Source organism: Lepidochelys olivacea, assembly GCF_965140295.1.
Source record: "Lepidochelys olivacea isolate rLepOli2 genome assembly, chromosome: 1".
NCBI classification, from domain to species: Eukaryota; Metazoa; Chordata; order Testudines; family Cheloniidae; genus Lepidochelys; species Lepidochelys olivacea.
This window is the reverse complement of record NC_140411.1, coordinates 214,489,200-214,509,965: the sequence shown is the minus strand read 5'-3', so window position 1 is coordinate 214,509,965 and position 20,766 is coordinate 214,489,200. Positions and strand designations below refer to the sequence as shown.

Below are 20,766 nucleotides of genomic sequence, written 5' to 3'. Positions count from 1 at the left end.
ATTATAAGCCTGTCAATCTGAGATCAAGCCTGTGCAGAATAACAGAGTGGTAGCATGGTAGCATGGGCAACAGTGAGCAGAGATACAGGCTATCTGCCCTGAGCACAAAGCTGCCTGGACCTCCTGGGTACATATTTGGGGCAGCTAAGCCATGCTGCCACTCATTGCTGCCTGTGCTACATGGCTTCGCTACTATTTTTAGTATGGTAGCTCAATGAAAGCTAGCGTAAGTATGTCTTCGTGAGGTGGGAATCACACCCCTAACTCCAAAGTTACACATAGCCTTAGACTTATGTAAAAAAATTGACTTGGTATAGCACCATATTTTGATTAAGAAACTAGAACAATACATAATGAAGATGGCACATATTACATGCATTAAAAACTGGCTAACTGATAGGTCTCACAGTATAACTGTAAATGCAAAATCCTCATGGAGTGGGTGTGCTTCTAGTGGGGTCCCAGATGGATTGGTTCTAGGCCCTACACTATTTAACATTTTTACCAGTGACCTGGAAGAGAACATAAAGTCATCACTGATAAAGTATGCAGATGACACAAAAATTAGGAAGTGGTAAATAATGAAAAGGGCAAGTCACTAATACAGAGCAATCTGAATCACTTAGCCTTGGTCTACACTAGGAGTTGAGGTTAAATTTAGCAGCGTTAAATCGATTTAACCCTGCACCCGTCCACACAACGAAGCCCTTTTTTTTTTTTGACTTAAAGGACTCTTAAAATCGATTTCCTTACTCCACCCCCGACAAGGGGATTAGCGCTGAAATTGGCCTTGCCCGGTCGAATTTGGGGTACTGTGGACACAATTAAACGGTATTGGCCTCCGGGAGCTATCCCAGAGTGCTCCATTCTGACCGCTCTGGACAGCACTCTCAAGTCAGATGCACTGGCCAGGTAGACAGGAAAAGGCCCGCGAAGTTTTGAATTTCAATTTCCTGTTTGGCCAGCGTGGCAAGCTGCAGGTGACCATGCAGAGCTCATCAGCAGACGTGACCATGAAGAGCTCATCAGCAGAGGTGACCATGATGGAGTCCCAGAATCGCAAAAGAGCTCCAGCAAGGACCGAACGGAAGGTACAGGATCTGATCACTGTATGGGGAGAGGAATCTGTGCTATCAGAACTCGTTCCAGTTTTCGAAATGCCAAAACATTTGTCAAAATCTCCCAGGGCATGAAGGACAGAGGCCATAACAGAGACCTGAAGCAGTGCCGCGTGAAACTTAAGGAGCTGAGGCAAGCCTACCAGAAAACCAGAGAGGCGAACGGCCGCTCCGGGTCAGAGCCCAAAACATGCTGCTTCTATGATGAGCTGCATGCCATTTTAGGGGGTTCAGCCACCACTACCCGAGCCGTGTTGTTTGACTCCTTCAATGGAGATGGAGGCAACACGGAAGCAGGTTTTGGGGACGAGGAAAATGATGACGATGAGGTTGTAGATAGCTCACAGCAAGCAAGCGGAGAAACCGGTTTTCCCCGACAGCCAGGAACTGTTTCTCACCCTGGACCTGGAGCCAGTACCCCCCGAACCCACCCAAGGCTGCCTCCTGGACCCGCCAGGCAGAGAAGGGACCTCTGGTGAGTGTACCTTTTAAAATACTATACATGGTTTAAAAGCAAGCATATTTAATGATTAATTTGCCCTAGCATTCGCGGCTCTCCTGGATGTACTCCCAAAGCCTTTGCAAAAGGTTTCTGGGGAAGGCAGCCTTATTCTGTCCACCATGGTAGGACACTTTACCACTCCAGGCCAGTAGCATGTACTCGGGAATCATTGTAGAACAAAGCATTGCAGTGTATGTTTCCTGGCATTCAATCAACATCCGTTCTTTATCTCTTTGTTATCCTCCAGAGAGTGATATCATTCATGGTCACCTGGTTGAAATAGGGTACTTTTCTTAAGGGGACATACAGAGGTGCCTGTTCCTGCTGGGCTGTTTGCCTGTAGCTGAACAGAAATGTTCCCCGCTGTTAGCCACGGAGGGGAGGGGGAAGAGGCTAGCCATGTTGTGGGGGGAGGCAAAATGCGACCTTGGAACGAAAGCACATGTGCTATGTATGTAATGTTAACAGCAAGGTTTACTGTGAAAGAGTGTACCCATTGTTCTATAAAATGTGTCTTTTTAAATATCACTGTCTCTTTTTTTTCCTCCACCAGCTGCATGTGTTTCAAGGATCACAGGATCTTCTCCTTCCCAGAGGCTAGCAAAGATTAGAAGGTGAAAAAAACACACTCGCGATGACATGTTCTCTGAGGTCATGCTGTCCTCCCACACTGACAGAGCACAGACGAATGCGTGGAGGCAGACAGTGTAAGTGGCGGGCTGAAGAGAGAGCTGAAGCTGAAAGGTGGCAACAGCATGATGAGAGGAGGCAGGATTCAATGCTGAGGCTGCTGGAGGATCAAACTAATATGCTCCAGCGTATGGTTGAGCTGCAGGAAAGGCAGCAGGATCACAGACCGCTGTTACAGCCCCTGTGTAACCAACCACCCTCCTCCCCAAGTTCCATAGCCTCCTCACCCAGATGCCCAAGAGCACGGTGGGGGGGGCCTCCAGCCACCCAACCACTCCACCCCAGAGGATTGCCCAAGCAACAGAAGGCTGGCATTCAAAAGTTTTAAACTTTTAAAGTGCTATGTGGCCTTGTCCTTCCCTCCTCCATCACCCCTCCTGGTGCTTCTCTCCTCCACCACCCCTCCTGGGCTACCTTGGTAGTTATCTCCCTATTTGTGTGATGAATTAATAAAGAATGCATGAATGTGAAGCAACAGTGACTTTATTGCCTTTGCAAATGGTGATCGAAGGGAGGAGGGGAGGCTGGTTAGCTTACAGGGAAGTAGAGTGAACCAAGGAGCGGGGGGGTTTCATCAAGGAGAAACAAACAGAACTTTCACACCGTAGCCTGGCCAGTCATGAAACTGGTTTTCAAAGCTTCTCTGATGCGCACTGCGCCCTCCTGTGCTCTTCTAACCGCCCTGGTGTCTGGCTGTGCGTACCCAGCAGCCAGGCGATTTGCCTCAACCTCCCACCCCACCATAAACGTTTCCCCCTTACTCTCACAGATATTGTGGAGAGCACAGCAAGCAGTAATAACAGTGGGAATATTGGTTTCGCTGAGGTCTAACTGAGTCAGTAAACTGCACCAGCGTGCTTTTAAACGTCCAAATGCACATTCTACCCCCATTCTGCACTTGTTCAGCCTGTAGTTGAACAGCTCCTGACTACTGTCCAGGCTGCCTGTGTATGGCTTCATGAGCCATGGCATTAAGGGGTAGGCTGGGTCCCCAAGGATAACTATAGGCATTTCAACATCCCCAACGGTTATTTTCTGGTCTGGGAATAAAGTCCCTTCCCGCAGTTTTTGAAACAGACCAGAGTTCCTGAAGATGCAAGCGTCATGTACCTTTCCCAGCCATCCCACATTGATGTTGGTGAAACGTCCCTTGTGATCCACCAGTGCTTACAGCACTATTGAAAAGTACCCCTTGCGGTTTATGTACTCGCCGGCTTGGTGCTCCGGTGCCAAGATAGGGATATAGGTTCCGTCTATGGCCCCACCACAGTTAGGGAATCCCATTGCAGCAAAGCCATCCACTATGACCTGCACATTTCCCAGGGTCACTACCCTTGATATCAGCAGATCTTTGATTGTGTTGGCTACTTGCATCACAGCATCCCCCACAGTAGATTTGCCCACTCCAAATTGATTCCTGACTGACCGGTAGCTGTCTGGCGTTGCAAGCTTCCACAGGGCTAGTGCCACTCACTTCTTAACTGTGAGGGCTGCTCTCATCTTGGTATTCTTGCACCTCAGGGCAGGGGAAAGCAAGTCAAAGTTCCATGAAAGTGCCCTTATGCATGCGAAAGTTTCACAGCCACTGGGAATCGTCCCAGACTTCCAACACTATGCGGTCCCACCAGTCTGTGCTTGTTGCCCAAGCCCCGAATCAGTGTTCCACCGCATGAACCTGCCCCATTAGCACCATGATGCCCACATTGCCAGGGCCCGTGCTTTGAGAGAAGTCTGTGTCCATGTCCTCATCACTCTCGTCACCGCACTGATGTTGCCTACTTGCCCGGTTTTGCTTTGCCAGGTTCTGGTGCTGCATATACTGCTGGATAATGCATGTGGTGTTTAATGTGCTCCTAATTTCCAAAGTGATCTGAGTGGGCTCCATGCTTGCTGGGGTATGGCGTCTTCACAGAAAAAAGGCGCAGAACAATTGTCTGCCGTTGCCCTGATGGAAGGAGGGGCAACTGACAACATGGCTTACAGGGAATTAAAATCAACAAAGGGGGTGGCTTTGCGAGAAACTGAACGGCCCCCTCAAGGATAGAACTCAAAACTGGGTTTAGCAGGCCGTTGATTTCATGGAGGGAGGAAGGAGAAAATGAATACAAAACAAATCTGGTCTATTTCTTGTTTTGAGCCACTTCATCTATCTTTATAGATCTTGCTGGCAGCAGACTGTACAGTATGACTGCTAGCCATCGTCATCTCCTAGGTGCTTGGCAGAAGACAGTGCAGTATGACTGCTGGCCATCATCTTCTGCTGGCTGCTGATTAAAAGACAGTACACTGCCGGTAGGACTGAATCGCCATGAGATGAAACTTAAAAGGGAAATGACCTGTCTGAGTCACTCCCATGTTTGCCCAGGCGCCCCGACCTCATCAAGGTCGGTTAAAAGAGCACCCAGGACTACGTCAACGATGGCTACCAGTCATACTGCACTGTCTGCTGCCAAAAGGCAATAAACTGCTGCTGTGTAGCAATGCAATACCACGTCTGCCAGCACCCAGGAGACATACGGTGACGGTTACCTGAGCGGGCTCCATGCTTGCCATGGTATGGCATCTGCACAGGTAACTCAAGAAAAAAGGCGCAAAACGATTGTCTGCCCTTGCTCTCACGGAAGGAGGGAGGGAAGGGGGGCCTGACGATATGTACCCAGAACCACCCGCGACAATGTTTTAGCCCCATCAGGCACTGGGATTTCTACCCAGAATTCAAATGGGTGGCGGAGCCTGCGGGAACTGTGGGATAGCTACCCACAGTGCAAGGCTCCGGAAGTCGATGGTTGCCTCGGTACTGTGGACACACTCCGCCGACTACATGCACTTAGAGCATTTGTGTGGGGACACACACAATTGACTATATAAAAACGCTTTCTACAAAACCAACTTCTATAAATTCAACCTAATTTCGTAGTGTAGACATACCCTTAGTAAGATAGACAGAAGCAAACAATATATGTTTTAATATGGTTAAATGTATCTAGGAGCAAAGAATGTCGGCCATACTTACATGATGGGGGATTCTATCCTGGGAAGCACTGACTCTGGAAAAGATTTTGGGGTCATGGTGGATAATCTCCTGAACATAAATTATCAGAGCAACACTGTAGTCAAAAGAGCTGATGCGATCCTTGGATGCATAAAGAGGGGAATCTTGAGTAGGAGTAGAGAAATTATTTTACCCCTGTATTTGGCACTGGTGCAACCACTGTTGTAATATGACATCTTGTTCTGGTATCCACAATTCAGGAAGAATGTTATCAATTGGAGAGGGTTCAGAAAAGAACCAGAATAATAATTGAAGGATTGGAAGCATGCTTTAGAGTGCTAGACTCAAGGAGCTCGATCTATTTAACTTGACAAAGAGAAGGTTAAGGGGTGACTTGATCACTCTGTATATCTACATGGGGAACAAATATTTGATAATAGGCTCTTCAGATTAAAAGATGAAGGTATAATAAGACCCAGTGGCTGGAAGTTGAAGCTAGACAGATTCAGAATAGAAAACAGTGAGCATAATTAACCATTGGAACGATTTACCAAGGGTCATGGTGGATTCTCCATCACTGTCAAATTTTAAATCAAGACTGGGTGTTTTTTTAAAACCATATGGTCTAGTTGAAAAGAAATTATTTTGAGGAAGGTCTATGGCTTCTGTTATACAGGAGATCAGACTAGATCACAATGGTACTTTCTGGCCTTGGAATCTATAAATCTATGAAACATACTCCGTCAGCTACTTCTGTTCTCCAGTGTGTCATGAAAAAGCCTTTGAAGTTGATTGAGGGAAAGCTTCAGAGAAACCTTGAGGAAAAAAAGACCCCTGCAGTATTTGTGTTGCTTTGTAGAGGAAGATCTTCAGCAAAGCACCAGCTGCTGTCACTAAGCGCTAGTCTACACTAGAAGTGCTAAATCAGCACAACTCTACTGATGCAGCCTGCACAGCTGTAGATCATCTAGGGAAGATGGTCTATGCTAATGGGAGAGAGTTCTGCCTTCAGCATAATTACTCCACCTCCATGAGAGCTGGAAGCTATGTCAGTGGGAAAACGTCTCCTGCCGACATAACGTTATAAGTGGACAGAAGTTAGGTCGCTATAACTTGTGATGCTCAGGGGGGTAGCTTTTTCACACCCCTGAGCAATGGACGTTATATCAACATATGTGGTAGTGTAAACCTACCCTGAGAGCAAGATCTGAGTCAGGTACTAAATTTCACAAAGACCCTGCTCTTAGGGACATCTAAGCCTGCTCAAGAGAACATCTGAACACTTCCCTGAAAACCAAGATCTTTGGTAAAGAAATTACTATTATATGAAGTGTTTGGGGGTATTAGTTATCTATAAACATATACACACACACACTGCAAAATCTGCAGATTAGGGCTGCAGAGTAAAAGCATGTGACACAGTTTGGATAAGTGGGGGAGGGAGAAGAGGAAGCATTTTGTCCAGAACACCGGGGCAAACACCTACTTTTCCAGAGAGTAAAACTGGATTGTAATGGCACAACAGCTTGGATGACATCTCTGCACATAGCTCACTTCTGAAATGCCAGCCTCAACCTGATGAATGGCTGGATCAGTCCTGCTGAGGTCTGAAGGAATCTGTGAACTGCAAAACTCAAGTTTACAGTGCATAGCCATTCTCTCCAGTTCACTCTACTGTAGTACTAGGATCTACCTCCCGACCCCACTCACTGCATCCAGAGGGGTCTCTGTTCTGGGGAACATGAAATGAAGAAAGTAAGGTTCTGGTACCCCTATCTACATTGAATACTGTAGTCAATGGGACTACTCATGAATGTACTAATCTGGGCATTACATTGCACTGTAACTAACATATACACGTCTATATTAAACTTACCTGAGCAAATAACCCTGGCTGTGTCTCTGGGGGAGCAGGCTGGGTTGCCCAGGGCTGTGCGAGAACAATCCCACAGACAGGATTCAGTCCCTTCACAATGAAAAGCATCGCTCCATACGGTTCCTCTCCCTTCCCCAAAATGGGCTCCTCCCCAGGTTGACTCGGCGTATCCACAGTTCAGCTGATGGCAGAGGACATTGGCGTCTTGCAAATCCCAGTGGGAGTCACAGAGGCTTCCCCATGTGTCTCCATGTCGGATCTCCACTCTCCCGGAGCACTCGGTGCCGTTCACTAACCTGCCGCCTGAGCACTCTGAGTACAAGGGAAAGTAAGTGTTGAGATGGCGCAGTGATCAGTGTTAATGGCAACAACAGGGAAGGGAGTGGGGAACAGGAAGGGATTGTTGCTCGTGCTCAATGCTAGCAGTTACTCTGTCGGGGCTGTGTGGCTTTTCTCCATCAGCATATGCACAAACTGATACTTGATCCATCCCATTTAGTGCAAAGGGAGGACAAGAGTCTTTCATATATGCATCTTCATACCACCCCTGTGAGATAGGGAAGTACAGTTATCCCCATTTTACAGGAGGGGAATTGAGGCCCAGAGAGACTAAGGAACTTCCCCCGGGTCATATAGGATTTTGTGGTGGAGCAGGAACTGAACACAGCTCTCCCACGGCCCAGGCTAGTGCTCTAACCACTGGACATTCCTTCCTCTGCTTTCAGCTCCTCTTCCCACTGCAGCTCACCTGAACACACCACGCTGGCTTTGCTCCCAGGGGGACACTCAGTTGTACCCAGAGCAGTAACAGGACAGTCCCTCAGACGGGATTCGTTCCTCTCGCAGCCAAACGTGCCGTTCCAGACAGGCCCATCTCCTGTCCCAAAGAGCTGCCCTGCTGGCATTGACAGGGCGAATCCACAGTCAAGCTGCTGGCAGAGGGTGTGGGCAGCCTGTAAATCCCACTGGGAATCACAGAGGGTTCCCCAGGCGCCTCCATGGTGAAGCTCCACTCTCCCCGAACACCCTGTGCTGCCATTTGCCAGCCTGTACCCGGCATACCCTGAGAACAAGGAAAAGGGAGATCAGAGGGACATTTCTCTTACACAATTGTCTACAGAGATGAGATAAAGGAGCCCCAGTTACCTGGGATCAATAATAATTAATTCACAGCTTACTGGGGACTTTTTTAACTCAGGGCACACAGACTTTATAATCAGGCTCTTACACTAAGAACATAAGAATTGCCATACTGAGTCAGACCAAAAGTCCATCTAGCCCAGTATCCTGTCTTTCAACAGTGGCCAATGCCAGGTGCTTCAGAGGGAATGAACAGAATATGTAACCATCAAGTGATCCATCCCCTGTTCCCCATTCTCAATTTCTGGCAAAACTAAGGCTAGGGACACCATTCCTGCCCATCCTGGCTAATAGCCATTGATGGACCTATTCTCCATGAATGTATCTAGTTTTTTTTGGAACCCTGTTTATAGTTTTGGCATTCACAACATCCTCTGGCAAGGAGTTCCACAGGTTGACTGTGCGTTGTATGAACAAATACTTCCTTTTGCTTGTTTTAAACCTGCTGCCTAATAATTTAATTTGGTGACCCTTAGTTCTTATGTTATAAGTAAGGGTACGACTCAGTCATGGGTATTTTTAATAAAAGTCATGGACAGGTCATCGGCAATAAACAAAAATTCACGGCCCATGACCTGCTCATGACTTATACTATAAATACTCCTGACTAAATCTTGGGATGGCTGCTGCGGGGGCGCACCCCAGGGGGCTGCTGCTGGAGGAGGGGGCTGGGGCCAGCGGCACCTGCAGCCGGGGGTCCACTGGAGCAGCAGCTGCTCCGGCCGCCCTGGGGACAACTGCCAGGAGCCACCAGAACAGCGGCTTCTTCAGCCACCCAGGAACCACTACTGGGAGCACCAGAGCAGCGGTTGCTCTGACTATCCCGGGAACTGCTGCTCGGGAAGTCCCCAGGGCCAGCTACCTGGGGCTGCCAGAGCAGCAGCTGGTGCGACTAGCCCCGGGCTGCTCCAGCAGTGGCCAGTGCGGCTGTCCCTGGGGCACCTGAGCAGCTGGCCCCCAAACTAGCTGCTCAGGTGGTCCCAAGGCCACCCATACTGGCCGCTGCAGAAGTCACGGAGGTTGCGAAAAGTCACAGAATCTGTGACTTCTGCGACCTCTGTGACAGACATGGAGCCCGAATTATGAGGAGTAAATAACACTTCCTTATTTACTTTCTCCACACCAGTCATGATTTTATAGACCTCTATCATATCCCCCCTTAGTCATCTCTTTTGAAAGCTGAAAAATCCCAGTCTTTTCAATCTTTCCTCATATGGAAGCTGTTCCATACCCCTATCATTTTTGTTGCTTTTTTCTGAACCTTTTCCAATTCCAAAACATATATATTTTTCTGAGATGGGACGACCAGGTCTGCACACAGTATTCAAGATGTGGACATACCATGGATTTATATAGAGGCAATTCATGAGGCCTCATCTGGAGTACTGTGTCCAGTTTTGGGCCCCACACTTCAAGAAGGATGTGGATAAATTGGAGAGAGTCCAGCGAAGGGCAACAAAAATGATTAGGGGACTGGAACACATGATTTATGAGGAGAGGCTGAGGGAGCTGGGATTGTTTAGCCTGCAGAAGAGAAGAATGAGGGGGGATTTGATAGCTGCTTTCAACTACCTGAAAGGGGGTTCCAAAGAGGATGGCTCTAGACTGTTCTCAATGGTAGCAGATGACAGAACAAGGAGTAATGGTCTCAAGTTGCAGTGGGGGAGGTTTAGATTGGATATTAGGAAAAACTTTTTCACTAAGAGGGTGGTGAAACACTGGAATGCGTTACCTAGGGAGGTGGTAGAATCTCCTTCCTTAGAGGTTTTTAAGGTCAGGCTTGACAAAGCCCTGGCTGGGATGATTTAACTGGGAATTTGGTCCTGCTTTGAGCAGGGGGTTGGACTAGATGACCTTCTGGGGTCCCTTCCAACCCTGATATTCTATGATTCTATGATTCTATGAATTCGATATTCTCCGTCTTATTATCTGTCCCTTTCTTGATGATTCCCAACATTTTGTAAGCTTTTTTGACTGCCGCTGCACATTGAGTGGATGTTTTCAAAGAACTATCCACAATGACTCCAAGATCTCTTTGAGTGGTAACAGCTAATTTAGACCCCATCATTTTATAGTGTGGCAAGATGGCCGATGTTTATATGGTGGGTCCTGCGCTTTTCTTGGGGCGGGGCTAAGATGCCACCCCTTGCCCCTGCTCTTGGGTGCCGAGGGTCCCGCTATTAGCCCGGGAAGGTGGTAGAGGAGGGAAGCAGGGAAGGGGTCTGGGTTTGCTCCTCACTCTGAGTCCCAGCCCCTCTCAATCCCTGCGGGTTTCTTACTCTCGTCCCCCTTAGGTGGGGTTACCCTCCGTCCTTAGGTGTTGGGGGGAAGGGAATCCCCCTGTCCCACTGGGGCAGGGTCTCCCTTACTTCAATTCTCAGGTCTTCCAAATCTCTCAACAAACCTCCAAGCTCCAGTCCTCTCTCCTTCCTCCTCCTCCGACTGCCTGAAGCAGGGGGTTTTATTAGGTTCCTGACAGGGTTTAATTGACCACAGTGCTCCAATTAATCTGTAGCAACCCTCTCTAGTCTACAAGGAACCACGCCTTAATTAGCCTAGGGTTTATATATTTCTCCTTGACCACTCTACCGCTGCTCCCTGGCCCTTCTGTATCACATACCACCACCACCACCACCACCACTCAATACCATGGGGTTGGGCTACTTGGGACGAGTGACAGTGTTGTCGTGACAGGCTATCCGCTTTGCCGTGTTGGCTTCCAGCTCTATGCTGTATCCAGAAGTGGAAAGGTTGTAGGGATAAAGAAAAGGAGGACTTGTGGCACCTTAGAGACTAACCAATTTATTAGAGCATAAGCTTTCGTGAGCTACAGCTCACTGCATCTGAGGAAGTGAGCTGTAGCTCACGAAAGCTTATGCTCTAATAAATTGGTTAGTCTCTAAGGTGCCACAAGTCCTCCTTTTCTTTTTGCGAATACAGACTAACACGGCTGCTACTCTGAAACCTGTTGTAGGGATAGAAACCATCTAATCACTTGTGCATTCTTCTCCATGTTTGTGTGCATCCATTGGAGCGGGGCATGGTCTATCACAAGAGTGAACCGCCACCCAAGCAGATAATACTGTAGAATTTCCATGGCCCATTTAACCGCTAGGTATTCTTTTTCTACTACGGCATATCGTTGCTCCCTGGGCAGGAGCTTTTGGCTAAGGTAAAGGATTGGGTGCTTCTCATCCCCCACCATCTGTGAAAGGACAACCCCAAGTCCTACCTCCGAGGCATCTGAAAGATGAATTTGTTTTTAAAATCTGGGGCTATGAGCACTGGATGACTGCAAAGGGCCATCCTTAGGTCTCTGAAAGCTTCTTCTGCCGCTTCGGTCCACTTAACTATCTCCGGGCCCCGAGCTCTTGTGATGGATGAACCGGCAATAGTACCCCACTATCCCTAAGAATGCTCTGACTTGCTTCTTCTGGATTGGGCGGGGCCATTCCTGTATTGCCTTCACTTTGTTCCACTGGGGCTTCAACAGGCCCCTTCCAAGTACATACCCGAGGTATCTGGCCTCGGCTAACCCTGTTGCACATTTGGACAGGTTAGCGGTGAGGCCAGCCTGTCTAAGAGTATCTAGTACCACTTCCACTTTCTCCCAGTCAGGGCTATGGATTACCACATCATCTAAATAGGTGGCAGCATACTTGGCGTGGGATCTAAGTAATCTGTCCATCAATCGTTGGAAAGTCGCGGGGGCCCCATGGAGCCCAAAAGGGAGGATGGTATATTGGAAAAGGCCATTGGGCATAGACAAAGCGATATGGCTTTGTCGTCACCCTTGCTCTGGGAGAGGTGACAATGTGGTGCTGGATCAGCGTTGTATGGCCTGGTTGTGTAAAGAACACATCTTGGTTCCTCTGGATCATTCGACAACCTCTGTTCATTGTTCTGGGGCTAATTCGGGGAATATCTTTACCTGCCCTTGTGGGCCATCTGCCTGGGATGGAACTGGCAGGACAGCCGGGCATGTCTCCCGATCATGCCAGGGTTTCAGTAAGTTGATGTGGTATATCTGCTCTGGCCTTCAGCAGTCTGGCTGCTTCACCTTATAATTCACCTCCCCAATGGCTTCCACGATCTCATAGGGTCCATGCCAACTGGCCAGGAGCTTACTTTCTGTGGTTGGTACCAGCACCAATTACCGTGTTTTTGCCCGATTGTAGTAGGTTCGCTGGTTCTCTTGTGCTTTTTCCAAATGTTCTCTTACTATGGGGGTCACTTGGGCTATTCATTCTCTCATCTGGGCTACATGTGTAATGACGTGCTTCCCTGGGTTGGGTTTTTCCTCCTATTCCTCCTTCGCAATGTCTAATATGCCATGTGGGTGACATCCATACAGTAACTCGAAGGGGGAGAATCCAGTAGATGCTTGGGGAACTTCTTGTATTACAAACATCAGGTATGGGAGGAGGGTATCCCAGTCTTTTCCATCTTGGGCTACCACCTTTTGTATCATACTCTTGAGAGTTTGGTTAAATCACTCAACCAGACCATCTGTTTGGGGATGGTAGACCGAGGTTCACAAGGCTTGGATGTGAAGCAGGGTACATAAGTCTTTCATTACTCTCGACATGAAGGAAGTCCCTTGGTCTGTCAGGATCTCCTTAGGGATGCCTACCCTAGCAAAAACCTGCACCAGTTCTTTTGCAATCACCTTGGACATGGGGTTTCTTAAAGGAATGGCTTCGTGGTACCGTGTAGCGTAGTCCAGAATGACGAGTATGCTTCGGTGGCCCCGGGCTGTTTTCTAGTGGTCCCACTAGATCCATTGCTATCCTTTCAAAAGGAACTTCAATTATAGGCAAGGGTACCAACGGGGCCCTTAACTGAGGTCGGGGACTATGCAGCTGGCACTCTGGGCAGGAGGTGCAATAGCGCCAGACTTCTGCCCGTAACCCCGGCCAGTAGAACCTCCTTAGGACTCTATCCAGGGTCTTGTCTACTCCTAAATGTCCCCCAAACAGATGACTGTGAGCTAACTCTAATACGGCCCTTGTGTGCTTCCGTGGCACCAAGAGCTGTTCGACTACTTCCCCCCCGTATTGGCACTACCTGGTACAACAGATCCTGCTTGATAATAATAGTAGGGCCCTGGGCCTTTGGTTTTCCCTTCTACTTGCACACCATTTACCTCTACTACATCGTCCCTCACGTTCACATACAGTGGGTCATCAGCTTGGTCCTGCCCAAAATATTTGCGTGTGGGACCGATCTGGCCTGATTCTATCGGAATGGGCTCCCCTCCTTCTCTTGTGGTGCTTCTGCTTGTGCTGGGGGCCATTTCTGGGTCTCCACGGGACTTCCTCCCAACCAGGGCAGCTCTTTGGTTTGCTGCCAAAATCCTGGTTCCTAGTCTTTTATCTGCCCTCCTTTCCCATCTGGATTTCCAAGACTTCCCGGGGGGTGAAAATAACTCTGGGGAAAACCCAGCAAAAAATATGGTAGGGCCATCCATGGATGCCTTGAACTCTGCTTGGGGTTTACTTCCCTCCCCTAACTCGATGCGGGGGGAGTAAGCTCTCAAACCCAGAAAAGTCTCTGCCAATTAAGACTGGGTAGGGAAGTTTGGGGACCACCCCTGCAGTCATCTTGGTAGTGTTTCCCTGGATCTCAATCCATATTGGAATTGTGGGGTAGAAATGTTCTGTGCCGTGGACACATGTCACTCTGGTGCTCTTGGCCCGGCTCAGTTGGTCTTGCCCCACTAACTTTCCTGAGACCAATGTGACAGCACTTCCAGAGTCCAGCAAAGCTGTGGTCTGGATGCCATTTATCCTTACTGGCCCGGTGTACTCATGTGGGGCCATCACGACCTCCACCAGCCTGATTAGGCCACATTGGTGTCTGGGATCCCCGAAGTTGCATTGCATGGGCTCCTCCCTGTTGGGACACTGGGCTGCTATATGCCCCAACTCCCCACACTCATAACAGCAATATCTCATCCCAGAGGTCGCCCTCTGTCTTGGGCCCACTGACACGCTCTGCCAGCCCTCTCCCCCAAGACCCACAGGTCCCTTTGGGGCCTCAGGCCGCTCCTTGGTGCCTGTTCTTCCCACTATGGCTTTCATGGAGTTCTCGATGATCCGGGGCCTGAGGGTCGGGACTGGTTTCCTGGAACGCCGTGTTTCACCTCCCGGGGTTTCGACCAGTTCACGGGTTGCCAGTTGTCTCTTTACAAGGGTGGCCAGTTCATTATAGGTGGAGGGGTCATTCTGGCCTACCCCGGCTTAGAGGCCCAAGGGTAGTCCCCTTGTATAGTGGTCCAGCACCAGAAGCTCCATCATTTTCTCCGAGCTGAGAGCCTCTGGGCGTAACCACTTCCGGGCTAGGTGGATTAGATCAAATAGTTGTGACCGTGGTGTCTTGTCCTCACAGTACTGCCATTCATGGAACCTCTGGGCTCGCAAGGCTGTCATTACCCCTGCCCTGGCCAGAATCTCCCCCTTCAGTCAGGTGTAATCTGCTGCCTCCTCTGCAGTTATATCATAGTAGGCCTTCTGGGCCTCCCCGCACAAAAATGGGGTGAGTATGCCTGACCACTGGTCTCGGGGCCAGGCCTCCTGCAGGGCTGTCCTCTCAAAGCCCAGGAGGTATGCCTCCACATCATCCTCTCAGGTCATTTTCTGCAGACAGTAGGTGGCCCGTATGGTCTGTGTTCCATCATACCCATGGCTCAGCTCCGTAAGGGCCTTCACCTGGTTCACTAGTTCCTGCAGCATGGGCTGACCTTGGGTGGCCTGGGTCATCAGCAGGTGATTGGTCTCTTGCTGCAGCCTCATGGCCTCCTGTTGGGCATCTGCCTGGACCCGGGTAGCCGCCTGCTGGGCAGCAGTGGCTTGCACCAGTGCTTTGACCATGTCCTCCACCTTGGGGCAGGGTGGTCATGACCCACCCTGGATTATGTTCACGGAACAGAAATCCCACCCCTGACACCACATGTGGCAAGATGGCCGATGTTTATATGGTGGGTCCTGCGCTTTTCTTGGGGAGGGGCTAAGATGCCACCCCTTGCCCCTGCTCTTGGGTGCCAAGGGTCCCGCTATTAGCCCAGGAAGGTGGTAGAGGAGGGAAGCAGGGAAGGTACTGCCAAGAATGACCTTAAGCGGATCACTGCGGACTATGTGGCTCTAGGAAGAAGGATAAAGGAGTTGGAGGCGCAAGTGGTGTTCTCGTCCATCCTCCCCGTGGAAGGAAAAGGCCTAGGTAGGGAGCGTCGAATCGTGGAAGTCAATGAATGGCTACGCAGGTGGTGTTGGAGAGAAGGCTTTGGTTTCTTTGACCATGGGATGGTGTTCCATGAAGGAGGAGTGCTGGGCAGAGACGGGCTCCATCTTACGAAGAGAGGGAAGAGCATCTTTGCCAGCAGGCTGGCTAACCTAGTGAGGAGGGCTTTAAACTAGGTTCATCGGGGGAAGGAGACCAAAGCCCTGAGGTAAGTGGGAAAGCGGGATACCGGGAGGAAGCACAGGCAGGAATGTCTGTGAGGGGAGGGCTCCTGCCTCATACTGGGAATGAGGGGCGATCAGCAGGTTATCTCAAGTGCTTATATACAAATGCACAAAGCCTTGGAAACAAGCAGGGAGAACTGGAGGTCCTGGTGATGTCAAGGAACTATGACATGATCGGAATAACAGAGACTTGGTGGGATAACTCACATGACTGGAGTACTGTCATGGATGGTTATAAACTGTTCAGGAAGGACAGGCAGGGCAGAAAAGGTGGGGGAGTAGCCCTGTATGTAAGGGAGCAGTATGACTGCTCAGAGCTCTGGTACGAAACTGCAGAAAAACCTGAGTGTCTCTGGATTAAGTTTAGAAGTGTGTGCAACAAGAGTGATGTAGTGGTGGGAGTCTGCTATAGACCACCGGACCAGGGGGATGAGGTAGATGAGGCTTTCTTCCGGCAGCTCACGGAAGCTACTAGATCGCATGCCCTGATTCTCATGGGTGACTTTAATTTTCCTGATATCTGCTGGGAGAGCAATACAGCGGCGCATAGACAATCCAGGAAGTTTTTGGAAAGCGTAGGGGACAATTTCCTGGCGCAAGTGCTAGAGGAGCCAACTAGGGGGGGCGCTTTTCTTGACCTGCTGCTCACAAACCGGGTAGAATTAGTGGGAGAAGCAAAAGTGGATGGGAATCTGGGAGGCAGTGACCATGAGTTGGTTGAGTTCAGGATCCTGACGCAGGGAAGAAAGGTAAGCAGCAAGATACGGACCCTGGACTTCAGGAAAGCAGACTTCGACTCCCTCAGGGAACGGATGGCCAGGATCCCCTGGGGGACTAACTTGAAGGGGAAAGGAGTCCAGGAGAGCTGGCTGTATTTCAAGGAATCCCTGTTGAGGTTACAGGGACAAACCATCCCGATGAGTCGAAAGAATAGTAAATATGGCAGGCGACCAGCTTGGCTTAATGGTGAAATCCTAGCGGATCTTAAACATAAAAAAGAAGCTTACAAGAAGTGGAAGGTTGGACATATGACCAGGGAAGAGTATAAAAATATTGCTCGGGCATGTAGGAATGTTATCAGGAGGGCCAAATCGCACCTGGAGCTGCAGCTAGCCAGAGATGTCAAGAGTAACAAGAAGGGTTTCTTCAGGTATGTTGGCAACAAGAAGAAAGCCAAGGAATGTGTGGGCCCCTTACTGAATGAGGGAGGCAACCTAGTGACAGAGGATGTGGAAAAAGCTAATGTACTCAATGCTTTTTTTGCCTCTGTTTTCACTAACAAGGTCAGCTCCCAGACTGCTGCGCTGGGCATCACAAAATGGGGAAGAGATGGCCAGCCCTCTGTGGAGATAGAGGTGGTTAGGGACTATTTAGAAAAGCTGGACGTGCACAAGTCCATGGGGCCGGACGAGTTGCATCCGAGAGTGCTGAAGGAATTGGTGGCTGTGATTGCAGAGCCATTGGCCATTATCTTTGAAAACTCGTGGCGAACCGAGGAAGTCCCGGATGACTGGAAAAAGGCTAATGTAGTGTCAATCTTTAAAAAAGGGAAGAAGGAGGATCCTGGGAACTACAGGCCAGTCAGCCTCACTTCAGTCCCTGGAAAAATCATGGAGCAGGTCCTCAAAGAATCAATCCTGAAGCACTTGCATGAGAGGAAAGTGATCAGGAACAGCCAGCATGGATTCACCAAGGGAAGGTCATGCCTGACTAATCTAATTGCCTTTTATGATGAGATTACTGGTTCTGTGGATGAAGGGAAAGCAGTGGATGTATTGTTTCTTGACTTTAGCAAAGCTTTTGACACGGTCTCCCACAGTATTCTTGTCAGCAAGTTAAGGAAGTATGGGCTGGATGAATGCACTACAAGGTGGGTAGAAAGCTGGCTAGATTGTCGGGCTCAACGGGTAGTGATCAATGGCTCCATATCTAGTTGGCAGCCGGTATCAAGTGGAGTACCCCAAGGGTCGGTCCTGGGGCCAGTTTTGTTCAATATCTTCATAAATGATCTAGAGGATGGTGTGGATTGCACTCTCAGCAAATTTGCGGATGATACTAAACTGGGAGGAGTGGTAGATACGCTGGAGGGGAGGGATAGGATACAGAAAGACCTAGACAAATTGGAGGATTGGGCCAAAAGAAATCTGATGAGGTTCAAGAAGGATAAGTGCAGGGTCCTGCACTTAGGACGGAAGAACCCAATGCACAGCTACAGACTAGGGACCGAATGGCTAGGCAGCAGTTCTGCGGAAAAGGACCTAGGGGTGACAGTGGACGAGAAGCTGGATATGAGTCAGCAGTGTGCCCTTGTTGCCAAGAAGGCCAATGGCATTTTGGGATGTATAAGTAGGGGCATAGCGAGCAGATCGAGGGACGTGATCGTTCCCCTCTTTTCGACATTGGTGAGGCCTCATCTGGAGTACTGTGTCCAGTTTTGGGCCCCACACTTCAAGAAGGATGTGGATAAATTGGAGAGAGTCCAGCGAAGGGCAACAAAAATGATTAGGGGACTGGAACACATGAGTTATGAGGAGAGGCTGAGGGAGCTGGGATTGTTTAGCCTGCAGAAGAGAAGAATGAGGGGGGATTTGATAGCTGCTTTCAACTACCTGAAAGGGGGTTCCAAAGAGGATGGCTCTAGACTGTTCTCAATGGTAGCAGATGACAGAACGAGGAGTAATGGTCTCAAGTTGCAGTGGGGAAGGTTTAGATTGGATATTAGGAAAAACTTTTTCACTAAGAGGGTGGTGAAACACTGGAATGCTTTACCTAGGGAGGTGGTAGAATCTCCTTCCTTAGAGGTTTTTAAGGTCAGGCTTGACAAAGCCCTGGCTGGGATGATTTAACTGGGAATTGGTCCTGCTTTGAGCAGGGGGTTGGACTAGATGACCTTCTGGGGTCCCTTCCAACCCTGATATTCTATGATTCTGTGATTCTATGATTCCCGATGGCCAGTTTATATCCATTTGTTCTTGTGTCCACATTGGTATTGAGCTTAAATAATTCCTCTCCCTCTCTGGTATTTATCCCTCTGATATATTTATAGAGAGCAATCATATCTCCCCTCAGCCTTCTTTTAGTTAGGCTAAACAAGCCAAGCTCCTTGAGTCTCCTTTCATAAGACAAGTTTTCCATTCCTCAGATCATCCTAGTAGCCCTTCTCTGTACCTGTTCCAGTTTGAATTCATCCTTCTTAAAAATAGGAGACCAGAACTGCACACAGTATTCCAGGTGAGGTCTCACCAGTGCCTTATATAACGGTACTAAAACCTCCTTATCCCTACTGGAAATACCTCTCCTGATGCATCCCAGGACCACATTAGCTTTTTTCACAGCCATATCACATTGGCAGCTCATAGTCATCCTATGATCAACCAATACTCCAAGGTCCTTCTCCTTCTCCGTTACTTCTAATTGATGCGTCCTCAGCTTATAACTAAAATTCTTGTTATTAATCCCTAAATGCATGACCTTACACTTCTCACTATTAAATTTCATCCTATTACTATTACTCCAGTTTACAAGGTCATCCAGATCCTCCTGTAGGATATCCCTGTCCTTCTCTAAATTGGCAATACCTCCCAGCTTTGTATCATCCGCAAACTTTATTAGCACACTCCCACTTTTTGTGCTGAGGTCAGTAATAAAAAGATTAAATAAGATTGGTCCCAAAACTGATCCTTGAGGAACTCCACTGGTAACCTCCCTCCAGCCTGACAGTTCACCTTTCAGTAGGACCCGTTGTAGTCTCCTCTTTAACCAATTCCTTATCCACCTTTCAATTTTCCTATTGATCCCCATCTTACCCAATTTAACTAATAATTCCCCATGTGGCACAGTATCAAACGCCTTACTGAAATCTAGGTAAATTAGATCCACTGCGTTTCCTTTGTCTAAAAAATCATGTAGGAGAGCAGGTTGGTTTGGCACGATCTACCTTTTGTAAAACCATGTTGTATTTTGTCCCATTTACCATTGACTTCAATGTCCTTAACTACCTTCTCCTTCAAAATTTTTTCCAAGACTTTGCATACTACAGATGTCAAACTAACAGGCCTATAGTTACCCGGATCACTTTTTTTCCCTTTCGTCTTAAAAATAGGAACTATGTTAGCAATTCTCCAATCATACGGTACAACCCCTGAGTTTACAGATTCATTAAAAATTCTTGCTAATGGGCTTGCAATTTCATGTGCCAATTCCTTTAATATACTTGGATGAAGATTATCTGGGCCCCCCGATTTAGTCCCATTAAGCTGTTTGAGTTTCGCTTCTACCTCAGATATGGTAATATCTACCTCCATATCCTCATTCCCATTTGTCATGCTACCATTATCCCTCTTTAGTCTTATTAAAGACTGAGGCAAAGTATTAGTTCAGATATTGGGCCATGCCTAGATTATCCTTAACCTCCACTCCATCCTCAGTGTTTAGCGGTCCCACTTCTTCTTTCTTTGTTTTCTTCTGATTTATATGGCTATAGAACCTTTAACTATTGGTTTTAATTCCCTTGGCAAGGTCCAACTCTACTTGACTTTTAGCCTGTCTCACTTTATCCCTACATGTTTTGACCTCAATAAGGTAGCTTTCCTTGCTGATTCCTCCCATCTTCCACTCCCTGTATGCTTTCTGCTTTTTCTTAATCACCTCTCTGAGATGCTTCTCATCCAACTTAGTCTACAACTCCTGCCTATGAATTTTTTCCTTTCTTGGGATGCAGGCTTCCAATAGCTTCTGCAGCTTTGATTTAAAATAATCCCAGGCCTCCTCTACCGTTAGATCCATAAATTCTTCAGTCCAATCCACTTCCCTAACTAATTTCCTTAATTTTTGAAAGTCAGCCCTTTTGAAATCAAAAACCCTAGTCGCAGATTTATTTTTGTAAATCCTTCTGTTCAGTTTGAACTGAATTAGCTCATGATCACTTGAACCAAGATTATCCCCTATAACCATTTCTTCTATGAGGTCCTCACTACTCACCAAAA

General features: G+C 48.3%; 1 protein-coding gene across 1 annotated transcript in view; it reads right to left on the bottom strand.

Annotated features, from left to right (window-relative positions):
- Positions 1–20,766, bottom strand: part of LOC311514758 (scavenger receptor cysteine-rich type 1 protein M130-like) — a gene marked incomplete at its 5' end in the record, with an annotated part of 82,476 nt that overhangs the window by 22,299 nt on the left and 39,411 nt on the right. The window contains 2 exons of the mRNA XM_084617451.1: positions 7,179–7,490; positions 7,927–8,241. Coding sequence (XP_084473577.1) covers positions 7,179–7,490; positions 7,927–8,241 — 627 coding nt within the window. The remainder of the gene's footprint in view (positions 1–7,178; positions 7,491–7,926; positions 8,242–20,766) is intronic.